Source organism: Gadus morhua, chromosome 12, assembly GCF_902167405.1.
Source record: "Gadus morhua chromosome 12, gadMor3.0, whole genome shotgun sequence".
NCBI lineage: Eukaryota > Metazoa > Chordata > Actinopteri > Gadiformes > Gadidae > Gadus > Gadus morhua.
In genome coordinates this window covers 13,636,462-13,649,717 of record NC_044059.1, presented here as the reverse complement: position 1 = coordinate 13,649,717, position 13,256 = coordinate 13,636,462, and the positions used below count along the sequence as shown (strand labels likewise).

Sequence of the window (13,256 nt, the reverse complement as noted above, 5' to 3'; positions counted from 1 at the left end):
GGAGGTGTAGGGTGGTGTATGGTGGTGTAGGGGTGGTGCACGGTGGTGTAGGGGTGGTGTAGGGTGTGTATGGTGGTGTAGGGGTGGTGTAGGGGTGGTGCATGGTGGTATAGGGGTGGTGCACGGTGGTGTAGGGGTGGAGCAGGGGTGGTGCATGTTGGTGTAGGGGTGGAGCATGGTGGTGTAGGGGTGGTGTAGGGGTGGTGTAAAGCCCAGGCAGGAACAACCGAAAGCATTCAGGACCAAAAAACGAACCAAATCATGAGGTGGAACCGAAGCCGATGGTGGAGGTGGAGGTGGAGGTGGAGGTTTTGGAGGTGGTGCAGGTGGAGCCGTTAGACGTTAATAATAATCATAATATGTAGAACAGAAGATAAACAATAAGGACCGTGGAGCAAACCGACCATGAGGAACGAGCAGCTGGCAGACGCATGCATCCAGCGCCGGGGGGGGGGGGGGGGAGGGGGGAGGGCGGGGGGGGGGGGGGGGAGGGGGCTGGTGGGGGGGGGGGGGGGGGGGGGAGGACCTGGTTCCTACCTCCTCCTCCTGATTGGCCCGGGGCCTCCTGAAGCGGTGAGGCCCCGCCCCCCGGCTCCCGTAGACCGCCGCCCCGTTCTGCCGCGCCCCCTACGGTCAACCACACCTTAGAACCAGAAACACCACCCGGAGACACAGGCCTCCACCCAGAAACACCATCCAGAGACACAGGCCTCCACCCTCCACCCGGAGACAGAGACTCCAACCAGAGACACCACCCTCCACCCAGAGACACAGGCCTTCACGCAGAAACACCACCCGGAGACACAGGCCTCCACCCAGAAACACCATCCAGAGCCTCCACCCAGAGACACAGGCCTCCATCCTCCACGCGGAGACAGACACCAACCAGCGACACCACCCTCCACCCAGAGACAAAGTGCCTCCACCCAGGCCTCAGAACAAGGGGGTATTCAGCAGAAAGGTGGGGTCACAGGTCAGGAGGGTGGTGTAGAGGTGGGGGTACCTACCAGCTGTCCCTCCGCCCGGACCTTGTTCAGCATGGCCTCTCTCTTCCGCTGCAGGAACTGCTCCACCTGGCAGCCCCGGCCCGCCCCCACCTGGGCCCGGTGCCTGGGGAGACACAGGTCAGTACTGTCTAACCCCGACCTGTCTCTGTACTGTCTAACCCCTACCTGCTCCTTAATGACCTGTCTCTGTACTGTCTAACCCCAACCTGCTCCTTAATGACCTATCTCTGTACTGCCTAACCCCTACCTACTCCTTAATGACCTGTCTCTGTACTGTCTAACCCCTCCCTGCTCCTTGACGACTGCTCTACTGTCTAACCCCTACCTGCTCCTTAATGACCTGTCTCTGTACTGTCTAACCCCTACCTGCTCCTTAATGACCTGTCTGTACTGTCTAACCCCTACCTGCTCCTTAATGACCTGTCTCTGTACTGTCTAACCCCTACCTGCTCCTTAATGACCTGTCTCTGTACTGTCTAACCCCTACCTGCTCCTTAATGACCTGTCTCTGTACTGTCTAACCCCTACCTGCTCCTTAATGACCTGTCTCTGTACTGTCTAACCCCTACCTGCTCCTTAATGACCTGTCTCTGTACTGTCTAACCCCTACCTGCTCCTTAATGACCCGTCTCTGTACTGTCTAACCCCTACCTGCTCCTTAATGACCTGTCTCTGTACTGTCTAACCCCTCCCTGCTCCTTAATGACCTGTCTGTACTGTCTAACCCCTCCCTGCTCCTTAATGACCTGTCTGTACTGTCTAACCCCTACCTGCTCCTTAATGACCTGTCTCTATACCGTCTAACCCCTACCTGCTCCTTAATGACCTGTCTCTGTACTGTCTAACCCCTCCCTGCTCCTTAATGACCTGTCTGTACTGTCTAACCCCTACCTGCTCCTTAATGACCTGTCTCTGTACTGTCTAACCCCTCCCTGCTCCTTAATGACCTGTCTGTACTGTCTAACCCCTACCTGCTCCTTAATGACCTGTCTCTGTACTGTCTAACCCCTACCTGCTCCTTAATGACCTGTCTCTGTACTGTCCAACCCCTACCTGCTCCTTAATGACCTGTCTCTGTACTGTCTAACCCCTACCTGCTCCTTAATGACCTGTCTCTGTACTGTCCAACCCCTACCTGCTCCTTAATGACCTGTCTCTGTACTGTCTAACCCCTACCTGCTCCATAATGACCTGTCTCTGTACTGTCTAACCCCTACCTGCTCCTTAATGACCTGTCTCTGTACTGTCTAACCCCTACCTGCTCCTTAATGACCTGTCTCTGTACTGTCCAACCCCTACCTTCTCCTTAATGACCTGTCTCTGTACTGTCTAACCCCTACCTGCTCCTTAATGACCTGTCTCTGTACTGTCTAACCCCTACCTGCTCCTTAATGACCTGTCTCTGTATTGTCTAATCCCTACCTGCTCCTTAACGAAGGTCTTGGTCATTATTGACAACAGGACTAATGTACTTTGGTTCTAGTGATGTGTAGTTAGTTGTGTAGTTTGTGGTTGAGTTTGTGGCTAGTTTGTTGTGTAGTTTGATGTGTAGATCCAGGGGATAACACAACTGTGGAACATGAGTTCCATAGTTAGTCAACAAAGAGCGTTCCCTTGACAACGGGTGAAACTTGTTGCTGCACACACACACTGAAGATATCTGGGATAGACAGTCACTAGAGGAGACTACGACCTGTTCATGTCACAGATTATACATTATTGATGATCAGAGACCCAAATGTATCGATAGACAGACAATAGAGACCTGCTGATGTTGGCCTGTATGTGTAGGGGATAGATGATAGGTGACACACCTGTGGGCCTGTCTGGGGACAGACTGTAGAGGGGATAGATGATAGGTGATAGATGATAGTTGATAGGTGATGGATGATAGGTGATAGGTGACAGGGGATAGGTGATAGATGATAGGTGACAGGGTATAGGGGACAGGGGATAGGGGATAGGTGATAGATGATAGTTGATAGGGGACAGGTGATAGATGACAGGGGATAGGTGATAGTTGATAGGTGATAGAGGATAGGTAATAGGTGATAGAGGATAGGTGGTAGATGATAGGTGATAGATGATAGACCTGTGGATGTGGGCCTGTCTGGAGACCGACTGTACAGGGGATAGGTGATAGGTGATAGGTCATAGGTGATAGGGGATATATGATAGACCTGTGGATGTGGGCCTGTCTGGAGACGGACTGCAGTCTCAGGATTTCCTTCCGGACGGCGTCTGGGTTTTGGGGGGGGAGCGGCCCGACAGCAGCAGGAACACCCCTGATACACACACAGACACACACACTGTTACACACACACACAAACATATATATATACACACACACACACACATAGTTGTGCGTTAGTGTGTAGTTGTGCGTCAGTGTTTGCAGTGTGTAGTTGTGCGTTAGTGTGTGTAGTGTGTAGTTATCCGTTAGTGTGTAGTTGTGCGTTAGTGTGTAGTTGTGCGTTAGTGTTTGTAGTGTGTAGTTATCCGTTAGTGTGTAGTTGTGCGTCAGTGTTTGAGGTGTGTAGATGTGCGTTAGTGTGTAGTTGTGCATTAGTGTTTGTAGTGTGTAGTTGTGCGTCAGTGTGTTGTGTTTCCGTACCATACTGGGCTGGGCTGCCCTCTCTGGAATGGTTTGTGTGGTAGTTGTGTGTTAGTGTGTAGTTGTGCGTTAGTGGTTGGGTGTAGTTGTGCGTTAGTGGATGGGTGTAGTTGTGCGTTAGTATGTAGTTGTGCGTCAGTGTGTTGTGTGTCCGTACCGCACTGGGCTACCCTCCCTGGACAGGTTTGTGTGGTAGTGATCGTAGGCCGCCCTGCCGTGGGCGGGGACTATAGCAGAGGGCGGGGCCTGTTCCGGACAGGGGGCGGGGCCTATGCAGAGGGAGGGGCCAGCACCAGGCCCCGCCCCCCCGGCCCTCTTGCCGAAACCCTGAAGATGACAAACAGAGTCTGTGGTTAAACACATGACCTGGAACGACCCTCATTAATGTAGAGGAGGAGGAGGGGGGGGGGGGGGTCCGGGGGAGGAGGGGGGGGAGGGTCCGGGGGGAGGAGGGGAGGGGGGGGGTCCGGGGGTGGAGGGGGGGGTCCGGTGGGAGGGAGGGGGTCGTACCTTCCTCTCCGGGCTGCCCCCCCCACTGGCTCCCAGAACGTGCTTCCAGCCCTGCTCCCGCGCCTGGTTGATCCGGTTCATCTGAGGGTCAGAGGTCGCGCAATCAAGAGGTCAGAGGTCAGATCCCCTCTGAGGTGCCCTCTGACCCCTCACCCTGCCCAGCAGCACCCACCTTCTCCCTCTCGTAGCTCTTCACCTGGCCCGCCTTCAGCAGCAGCACCTGGAGGCACCACGGGGGAGGAGTTAGAGGTGGAGGAGGGGGGAGGGGGGAGGAGGGAGGAGGAGGAGGAGTGATGAAGGGCGTGGCCTCACCTGCTCCTTGTGTTTCCTCTCCTTCTCCAGCAGCTCCGCGCGTTTCTTCCGGACCGCGTCCTGCAGCACCACAGAGAGCCCTGTCAACGGGTGGAGGCCTGCACCCTGCTGGGCCCCCACCCTGGGGCTCCACCCTGGGACCCCCACGCTGGGGCCCCCACCATGCTGGGGCCTCCACCCTGAAGGCCTAGTCTCTAGTCTAGCTCCTCCTGCTCTAGTCTCTAGTCTAGCTCCTCCTGCTCTAGTCTCTGGTCTAGCTCCTCCTGCTCTAGTCTAGCTCCTCCTGCTCTAGTCTCTGGTCTAGCTCCTCCTGCTCTAGTCTAGCTCCTCCTGCTCTAGTCTAGCTCCTCCTGCTCTAGTCTCTTGTCTAGCTCCTCCTGCTCTAGTCTCTAGTCTAGCTCCTCCTGCTCTAGTCTCTGGTCTAGCTCCTCCTGCTCTAGTCTCTGGTCTAGCTCCTCCTGCTCTAGTCTCTAGTCTAACTCCTCCTGCTCTAGTCTCTGGTCTAGCTCCTCCTGCTCTAGTCTCTGGTCTAGCTCCTCCTGCTCTAGTCTAGCTCCTCCTGCTCTAGTCTCTTGTCTAGCTCCTCCTGCTCTAGTCTCTGGTCTAGCTCCTCCTGCTCTAGTCTCTGGTCTAGCTCCTCCTGCTCTAGTCTAGCTCCTCCTGCTCTAGTCTAGCTCCTCCTGCTCTATTCTCTTGTCTAGCTCCTCCTGCTCTAGTCTCTAGTCTAGCTCCTCCTGCTCTAGTCTCTGGTCTAGCTCCTCCTGCTCTAGTCTCTGGTCTAGCTCCTCCTGCTCTAGTCTCTAGTCTAACTCCTCCTGCTCTAGTCTCTGGTCTAGCTCCTCTTGCTCTAGTCTCTGGTCTAGCTCCTCCTACTCTAGTCTCTAGTCTAGCTCCTCCTGCTCTAGTCTCTGGTCTAGCTCCTCCTGCTCTAGTCTAGCTCCTCCTGCTCTAGTCTAACTCCTCCTGCTCTAGTCTCTGGTCTAGCTCCTCCTGCTCTAGTCTCTGGTCTAGCTCCTCCTGCTCTAGTCTAGCTCCTCCTGCTCTAGTCTCTGGTCTAGCTCCTCCTGCTCTAGTATCTGGTCTAGCTCCTCCTGCTCTAGTCTCTGGTCTAGCTCCTCCTGCTCTAGTCTAGCTCCTCCTGCTCTAGTCTAGCTCCTCCTGCTCTAGTCTAGCTCCTCCTGCTCTAGTCTCCAGTCTAGCTCCTCCTGGAGGGAGCAGGTTTAACCGGGGGGCTAGAGGAGGGGGGGCTCCATGCTGTACCTCGTGTTTCTTCCTCTCGTCCTCCGCGTGACTCACTCTCCTCTGGGGGGGGGCGGCGGCCTGCACACACACACACACACACACACACACACACACACACACACACACACACACACACACACACACACACACACACACACACACACACACACACACACACACACACACACACTCTCAGTCTCATGGGTTAGTGGGGGTTAGTCTCAGTCTAGGGGTTAGTGGGGGTCAGTCTGGGGGTTAGTGGGGGTCAGTCTGGGGTTAGTCTCAGTCTAGGGGTTAGTGGGGGTCAGTCTGGGGGTTAGTGTGGGTCAGTCTGGGGTTAGTCTCAGTCTAGGGGTTAATCTGGGGGTTAGTGGGGGTCAGTCTGGGGTTAGTCTCAGTCTAGGGGTTAGTGGGGGTCAGTCTGGGGGTTAGTGGGGGTCAGTCTGGGGTTAGTCTCAGTCTAGGGGTTAGTCAGGGGGTTAGTTGCGGTCAGTCTTGGGGTTAGTTTCAGTCTGGGGGTTAGTCTCAGTCTAGGGGTTAGTCTGGGGGTTAGTGGGGGTCAGTCTGGGGCCAGTCCCAGTACTCACCACTCTCGGTCTCCTGGCTCCCTCTGACACCCTCCTGGCCGCCAGAGGAACACCGTACTTGGCGGCGGGTTTAGTGATCTTCTGAGCCGGGGAGAGGAGGGTGGAGGCCTGGGCTGGACGCTTCGCTGCTGCACAACACGACACGACACGACATGACAAAACGACACACCACAACACAACACGCAGACCTCAAATCAGTGCTGCTCTTAGAGCTGTTCCGATACCATTTTTCCTTCCCGATACCAATTCTGATTCCTGAACTAACTTTTTTTTTTCTGACATTGATCATTAACATTTATAATCTATTATTAGAATAAGCCATCAGTATTCTTGCAGTTAATCGTGAGCATCCATGTTTTTCCGACTTTATCCAGCTCGGAGATGAGTTTCGGTGATGTTCTAGGAGACACATGATGGACCAGACCGGCTCAGAGACTTTCGTACTCGATGCTAGATACTGGTATCGGTATCGGGAAAACTCTAGCTCCTTTAACTACGAAGACGCACAGAAGACTCCGCCCTGGGGGCGGGGCTTACCTGGGAGCCCCGGGGCCACGCCCCCTGGAGGCTGCTTGTGGAGGAAGGCGGGGCTGAACTCCTGAGCGATGATCTGGAAGACGAGAGAACCTACGATCAGAGCGGACAGGGACCTGAGACCCCGACCTGATACCTGACCTTCCCTCCTCACTTAGGTCTATTACTTCTTTCCATATCTTCAAATCATCTTTAGTTTTGCATTATAAAACATCCTGCTCTTGTTTCTGATCTATCTTACCTTTTCTCTCTAGGACTCATTCTACTCATACCTGCTTTCCTTTTGTCCACTATACTATTTACATGTGTGTATCTGGGTTCAAATATGTACTGTATATTCTACTTGTGCATGCAAGAAAATGTATTTATTGTATGTAATGTATGTTAATATATTTGATTGTACTCTGTGTAATACTGGCTGGTAGGGGGTGGGAGGGGGGGGGGTAGCTATGGGGAGCATTGTTGGAGAGTGTGTGGGTGTGTGAGTGTGCGTGTGTTGGTCCTTGTGCTTATGTGTTTGAATTTATGTTTATAACTTACTTTTTACTTTCATTGTATTATTTGTCATTATTGTAAGGACCCCCTCGGAAATGAGATGATACATCTCAAGGGGCTATCCTTGAAATAAAGAATAAAGAATACCTGGGACCCGGACCCGAGGCCTGGGGGTCCCTACCTGGGGACTGAGACCTGGGGGTCCCTACCTGGGGACTGAGACCTGGGGGCCCCTACCTGGGGACTGAGGCCTGGGGGTCCCTACCTGGGGACTGAGGCCTGGGGGCCCCTACCTGGGGACTGAGGCCGGGGGGTCCCTACCTGGGGACTGAGGCCGGGGGGTCCCTACCTGGGGACTGAGGCCTGGGGGCCCCTACCTGGGGACTGAGACCCGGGGGCCCTACCTGGGGACTGAGACCTGGGGGTCCCTACCTGGGGACTGAGGCCTGGGGGCCCCTACCTGGGGACTGAGGCCTGGGGGTCCCTACCTGGGGACTGAGGCCCCTGTGGGTCCCTACCTGGGGACTGAGGGCCCTGGGGACTGAGACCTGGGGGCCCCTACCTGGGGACTGAGACCTGGGGGCCCCTACCTGGGGACTGAGGCCTGGGGGCCCCTACCTGGGGACTGAGGCCTGGGGGTCCCTACCTGGGGACTGAGGCCCCTGGGGGTCCCTACCTGGGGACTGAGGGCCCTGGGGACTGAGACCTGGGGGCCCCTACCTGGGGACTGAGACCTGGGGGCCCATACCTGGGGACTGAGACCTGGGGACTGAGACCTGGGGGCCCCTACCTGGGGACTGAGACCTGGGGGCCCCTACCTGGGGACTGAGACCTGGGGGCTGAGGCCTGGGGCCCCTACCTGGGGACTGAGACCTGGGGGCCCCTACCTGGGGACTGAGGAACTTGTGGATCCTGCAGGAGAGGAAGGGCTTCTGCAGCACGGTGCCGACGGAGGGCCGCTCCCGGGGGTTGCGTCTGAAGAGCAGGCCCAGCAGGGAGCGCAGGTCCTGGGAGTAGTGCAGTGACACCGGGGGGTAGGACCCGCGGATGATCTTCAGGACCAGGTTCTTCATGTTCCCCGCCTCAAACTGAGGAGAGACGCAGAGGACTGAACCACAGCACCGCTCTGATCCTTGGATCATCTAGAGCTGCTCTCAGAGGACCAGGGGATGGACCGTATGAGGAGGGCTCACCTGAGCCTAGCCTAGCCTAGCCTAGCATACCCATGATGGACAGTATGAGGAGGGCTCACCTTAGCCTAGACTAGTATACCCATGATGGACAGTATGAGGTGGGCTCACCTTAGCCTAGCCTAGCCTAGCCTGGCCTAGCATACCCATGATGGAGAGTATGAGGAGGGCCCACCTCAGCCTAGCCTAGTCTAGTATACCTATGATGGACAGTATGAGGTGGGCTCACCTTAGCCTAGCCTAGCCTAGCCTGGCCAAGCATACCCATGATGGAGAGTATGAGGAGGGCTTACCTTAGCCTAGCCTAGCCTAGCCTAGCCTAGCATACCCATGATGGACAGTATGAGGAGGGCTCACCTTAGCCTAGCCTAGCGTTCCCATGATGGACAGTATGAGGAGGGCTCACCTTAGCCTAGCCTAGCGTTCCCATGATGGACAGTATGAGGAGGGCTCACCTTAGCCTAGCCTAGCCTAGCGTTCCCATGATGGACAGTATGAGGAGGGCTCACCTTAGCCTAGCCTAGCCTAGCCTAGCGTTCCCATGATGGACAGTATGAGGAGGGTACCCCAGGCTAGGCCATGCATTAACCATGGGGGACTCAGGGGAGTATAACATGAGGCTCTTAGAGGCTGAGAGGATTGGAGGCAGGATACTCACAGCATGCTTGAGGGTACACATCTCATACAGCACACAGCCCAGGGCCCAGATATCACTGCAGGGACGGACAGACAGACGGCAGGGTGAGGAGCGCCTCGCTGAACAGCCTCAGAGAGCAACATGGCCGGGGATACCGGGTTACATGCAGACACTAAACAGATAGAGAGGGTCGATACGGAGCCATCGGCTGGCCACGAGCAGCGATGACTTCAGTCAATAGAGACCCGATACCCTCACAGCTAATGATGTCCAGTTAAGTCCAGCATGGACCAGTTAATATCAGGCAAGTCCAATTAAAACCAGCAGAGACCAGTTAAGACCATTTGGGAGTTAGGACCAGGGGAGAGACCTTTTGTTGTTGTAGGGCTTGTTCTCACAGATCTCCGGGGAGAGGTAGTAGGGTGTCCCGATGCAGGTCCGGGCCAGCTCCACCGTGCTGGAACAACAAACACACTCAGACACTGGGCTCAGTCACGGAGCTCCGTGTCTGAGCTCAGTCACAGAGCTCCGTGTCTGAGCTCAGTCACAGAGCTCCGTGTCTGAGCTCAGTCACAGAGCTCCGTGACTGAGCTCAGACACGGAGCTCCGTGTCTGAGCCCAGTCATGGCGCTCCGACACGGGGACGGGGTATAGTACCCTACCTGTTGAGCACTCTGGCGATCCCGAAGTCTCCCAGCTGCACAGCCCCGTGTTTGGTCAGGAAGATGTTCTGGAGGTCAGATGGGGAGTGTGTTAAACAGGTTAGGGTTAGATGGGGAGCGTGTTAACCAGGTTAGGGTTAGATGGGGAGCGTGTTAACCAGGTTAGGGTTAGATGGGGAGCGTGTTAACCAGGTTAGGGTTAGGGTCAGATGGGCAGCGTGTTAACCAGGTTAGGGTTAGGGTCAGATGGGCAGCGTGTTAACCAGGTTAGGGTTAGGGTCAGATGGCCAGCGTGTTAACCTCGCCCCTACCTGGGACTTGATGTCCCTGTGGAGGATCTTCCTGTCGTGGACGTGTTTCAGAGCCAGGCAGATCTGAACAAACCAATCCAGGACCTGGAGAAGACATAGCCACTCGTTAGAAGCAGCAGAAGAACGTCATGAAGGAAGTTTACAGATGGATCGATCCTCCAGCTGCTGCATGGACCACAGAACACCTCCAGGACAGAGGTCCCCGTTGGGGAACCGTTGGATCAGATGTTTCCAGTTTCAGCTCAGAGCGCCTCATTTTATTAATTAAAATATTGATACTTGGGGTGATATTCAAACTCTAAAGAGTAACAGAGTGAACACTTGCTTCATGTTACATAACTAGCGCAGTGGCTACATGCAAAGGCTAGCTACATATATAACCCTTCAGGAAAAAAGCATTAATAAAGAAATTCTTATAAAATATACATTTATTATATCGATATTTGGCGCCAGTATCCATTCTCGTATCGCACGGAGAAGGGTGACGATACATCGCCGTATCGATATCTTGTCCCAACCCTAATGTTCGTGTGCCGTGTTTGTTTCAGTGTCCTCCTCCGTGTCCTGAACCACCTCCATCATGTACCTGTTCTTCAGGGAAGGGCCCTCCTCTCTGGGAGTTGATCTTACGGAAGAGGTCTCCGCCCTCGCAGTAGTCCATCACAATATAGAGACACCCCGCCTCTAACACACACACACACACACACACACACACACACACACACACACACACACACACACACACACACACACACACACACACACACACACACACACACACACACACACACACACACACACACACACACGCCAGAGTTCTCCGTTAGCCAGTGCATCCCACGAGCAGACACAGCTAAATAGAATCAAGGAAGCTAATCGGACGTAGCATGAAGATGAACCGGCTAAAGTGAATTAGCGGGGTGGGGTCTGGCTGGGCTCCGGGGCTCTGCTCTGAGCTCCTATTCTGTTATTGTTTAGTCCTAAAGAAATACAGTAGGCTCATCTAGAGAAATACAGTAGGCTCATCTAGATAAATACAGTAGGCTCATCTAGAGAAATACAGTAGGCCCATCTAGATAAATACAGTAGGCCTCATGGGACCTCCTCTAGATAACGAAGGTAGGCCTCATCTCCTCTGGATGAGGGGCAGCGTACCTTCGAAGGACTCCTTGTACTGCACGATGTTAGGATGGCTCATGTTGGCCAGAACCGCCACCTCCTTCCTCGACTCCTGCCGCTCCCTGCTGGACATCTGGGGGAGGAGGAGGAGGGGGAGGAGGACAGGGGGGCACAGGTCACAGGGGGGCACGAGGCTCAGGAGGCAGAGCGGGTTGACTGGTAACCTGAAGGTCCCTGGTTCGATCCCCGGCTCCTCCTAGAGTGTCGAGGTGTCCCTGAGCGAGACGCCTCACCCTGACTGCTCCTGACCAGCTGGCTGTCGCCCTGAGGGGCGTGCGTCAGTGTGTGAATGGGTGAATGTGAGGCCGTATTGTAAAGCTCTTTGATCGGCCACTAGTCAGAACAGCGCGGTATCAATGCCGTCAGTTTACCGTTACAGAGAGAGACCACCCACCCTGGAGATGCCGATCTCCTTGATGACGTACTGGTGTCCATCTTCTTTGGACTTGACCAGGATGGCTTTCCCGAATGACCCCTCCCCGATCTTCTTCAGCTTCTCGTACTTCTCCATGTCACCGTGACGACCGTCTCCTCATCGCAGGAACTTAGAAAGGATCAGACAAGAAACACCTGAAACACAACTGGAATATAAGGCACTCAAACACACCAGAACACTTCAGCAGCTCCACCTCCAGCCCCCCTGGACAGCAGGGCAGCACCGTGTGCCTTCATTTATGTTTACCTTCAGGGCATTTTGCTGACGCTTTTATCCAAAGCGACTTGCATGCAACCGTTCATTCACACATTCCCCCCCCGACGGCGGAGTCAGCCCCGCAGGGCGACAGCCAGCTGGTCAGGAGCAGTCAGGGGGAGGCGTCTCGCTCAGGGACACCTCCACCCTCTAGGAGGAGCCGGGGATCGAACCAGCAACCTACGGGTTACCAGCCACCTGCCTCCTGAGCCACACGCCGCCCTCACTACATCACAATACTCTCATTAAGTGACATGGTTAATTACTGCAGCGACCTGGACCTCACAGAGCGGAAGGAGAAGGGGAGGACGGCCACAACTGGGGTTCCTCCTGAAAAGATCTCAACTTTTAATACTAACACACCTCAACACTACAGTCCAACACACACACATTCACACACTATAGTCCAACACACACACACATTACCTTCCAACACACACACATACTATAGTCCAACACACACACGTTCACAAACTATAGTCCAACACACACACACATTACCTTCCAACACACACACATACTATAGTCCAACACACACACGTTCACAAACTATAGTCCAACACACACACACATTACCTTCCAACACACACACACACACACACACACACACACACACACACACACACACACACACACACACACACACACACACACACACACACACACACACACACACACACACACACACACACACACACACACACACACACTACAGCTGGAGCATCCCAACCACACACACACAGACACAGACACAGACACAGACACAAACACACACACACACACACACACACATCACCTCCCGCAGTGCCGTGCTGCACAACTCGCTTACAACAACACAGCACAACACAAAATCGACACAACCCACCGTCTGTGGGGGACTTTAGAGGGTGCTTACCTGCTGCCTCCGTCCTGGTTCTGACTCTCCGTCCGACTACGTACGATGATCCCTTTGCTTGATTGTGATTGGCCACCCCCGGTGAACTCCTGGTAGCTGATTGGACGATAGAGCTGTCCTTCACCGCTGAGGAGGATTAGTTTCCGCCCCCTCTTTTAGAACTTCTTCCTTAGCAACGGAAAGCGGGAGGAAACGAATGAATTAATTTATTAAATAATGATTAAGGGGTACCCGTGAGGTTAATTCAGATATACCATATAACATAATTATATATATGAATCTCTGCGGCTTTATTACCTAAATTACCGCACTGTTAACAAGTAAAAAAATACATTAATTTAATTTATGTTTCCTTACCGTTTTATGTCGCCACTATCCAAAAAATGATGT

The 13,256-nt window shown here is 54.2% G+C and overlaps 1 protein-coding gene across 2 annotated transcripts in view; it reads right to left on the bottom strand.

Moving 5' to 3' along the window:
* The window catches only part of nek1 (NIMA-related kinase 1), a 25,895-nt gene extending 12,880 nt beyond the window's left edge, over positions 1 to 13,015 (bottom strand). Inside the window, exons 1-18 of one of the 2 annotated variants that reach the window (XM_030372144.1) lie at positions 12,867 to 13,015; positions 11,675 to 11,824; positions 11,257 to 11,353; positions 10,688 to 10,785; positions 10,102 to 10,185; positions 9,791 to 9,858; positions 9,499 to 9,585; positions 9,150 to 9,204; positions 8,189 to 8,389; positions 6,810 to 6,882; positions 6,273 to 6,400; positions 5,704 to 5,763; positions 4,444 to 4,503; positions 4,304 to 4,351; positions 4,132 to 4,212; positions 3,779 to 3,948; positions 3,188 to 3,292; positions 1,008 to 1,110 (exon numbers count right to left, since the gene is read on the bottom strand). In XM_030372144.1, the coding sequence (XP_030228004.1) occupies positions 1,008 to 1,110; positions 3,188 to 3,292; positions 3,779 to 3,948; positions 4,132 to 4,212; positions 4,304 to 4,351; positions 4,444 to 4,503; positions 5,704 to 5,763; positions 6,273 to 6,400; positions 6,810 to 6,882; positions 8,189 to 8,389; positions 9,150 to 9,204; positions 9,499 to 9,585; positions 9,791 to 9,858; positions 10,102 to 10,185; positions 10,688 to 10,785; positions 11,257 to 11,353; positions 11,675 to 11,791 (1,635 nt within the window). In that variant the 5' untranslated portion in view covers positions 11,792 to 11,824; positions 12,867 to 13,015. The remainder of the gene's footprint in view (positions 1 to 1,007; positions 1,111 to 3,187; positions 3,293 to 3,778; positions 3,949 to 4,131; positions 4,213 to 4,303; positions 4,352 to 4,443; positions 4,504 to 5,703; positions 5,764 to 6,272; positions 6,401 to 6,809; positions 6,883 to 8,188; positions 8,390 to 9,149; positions 9,205 to 9,498; positions 9,586 to 9,790; positions 9,859 to 10,101; positions 10,186 to 10,687; positions 10,786 to 11,256; positions 11,354 to 11,674; positions 11,825 to 12,866) is intronic. The other variant, XM_030372145.1, reaches the window with a different exon arrangement.
* Positions 13,016 to 13,256: the final 241 nt, after the last annotated feature.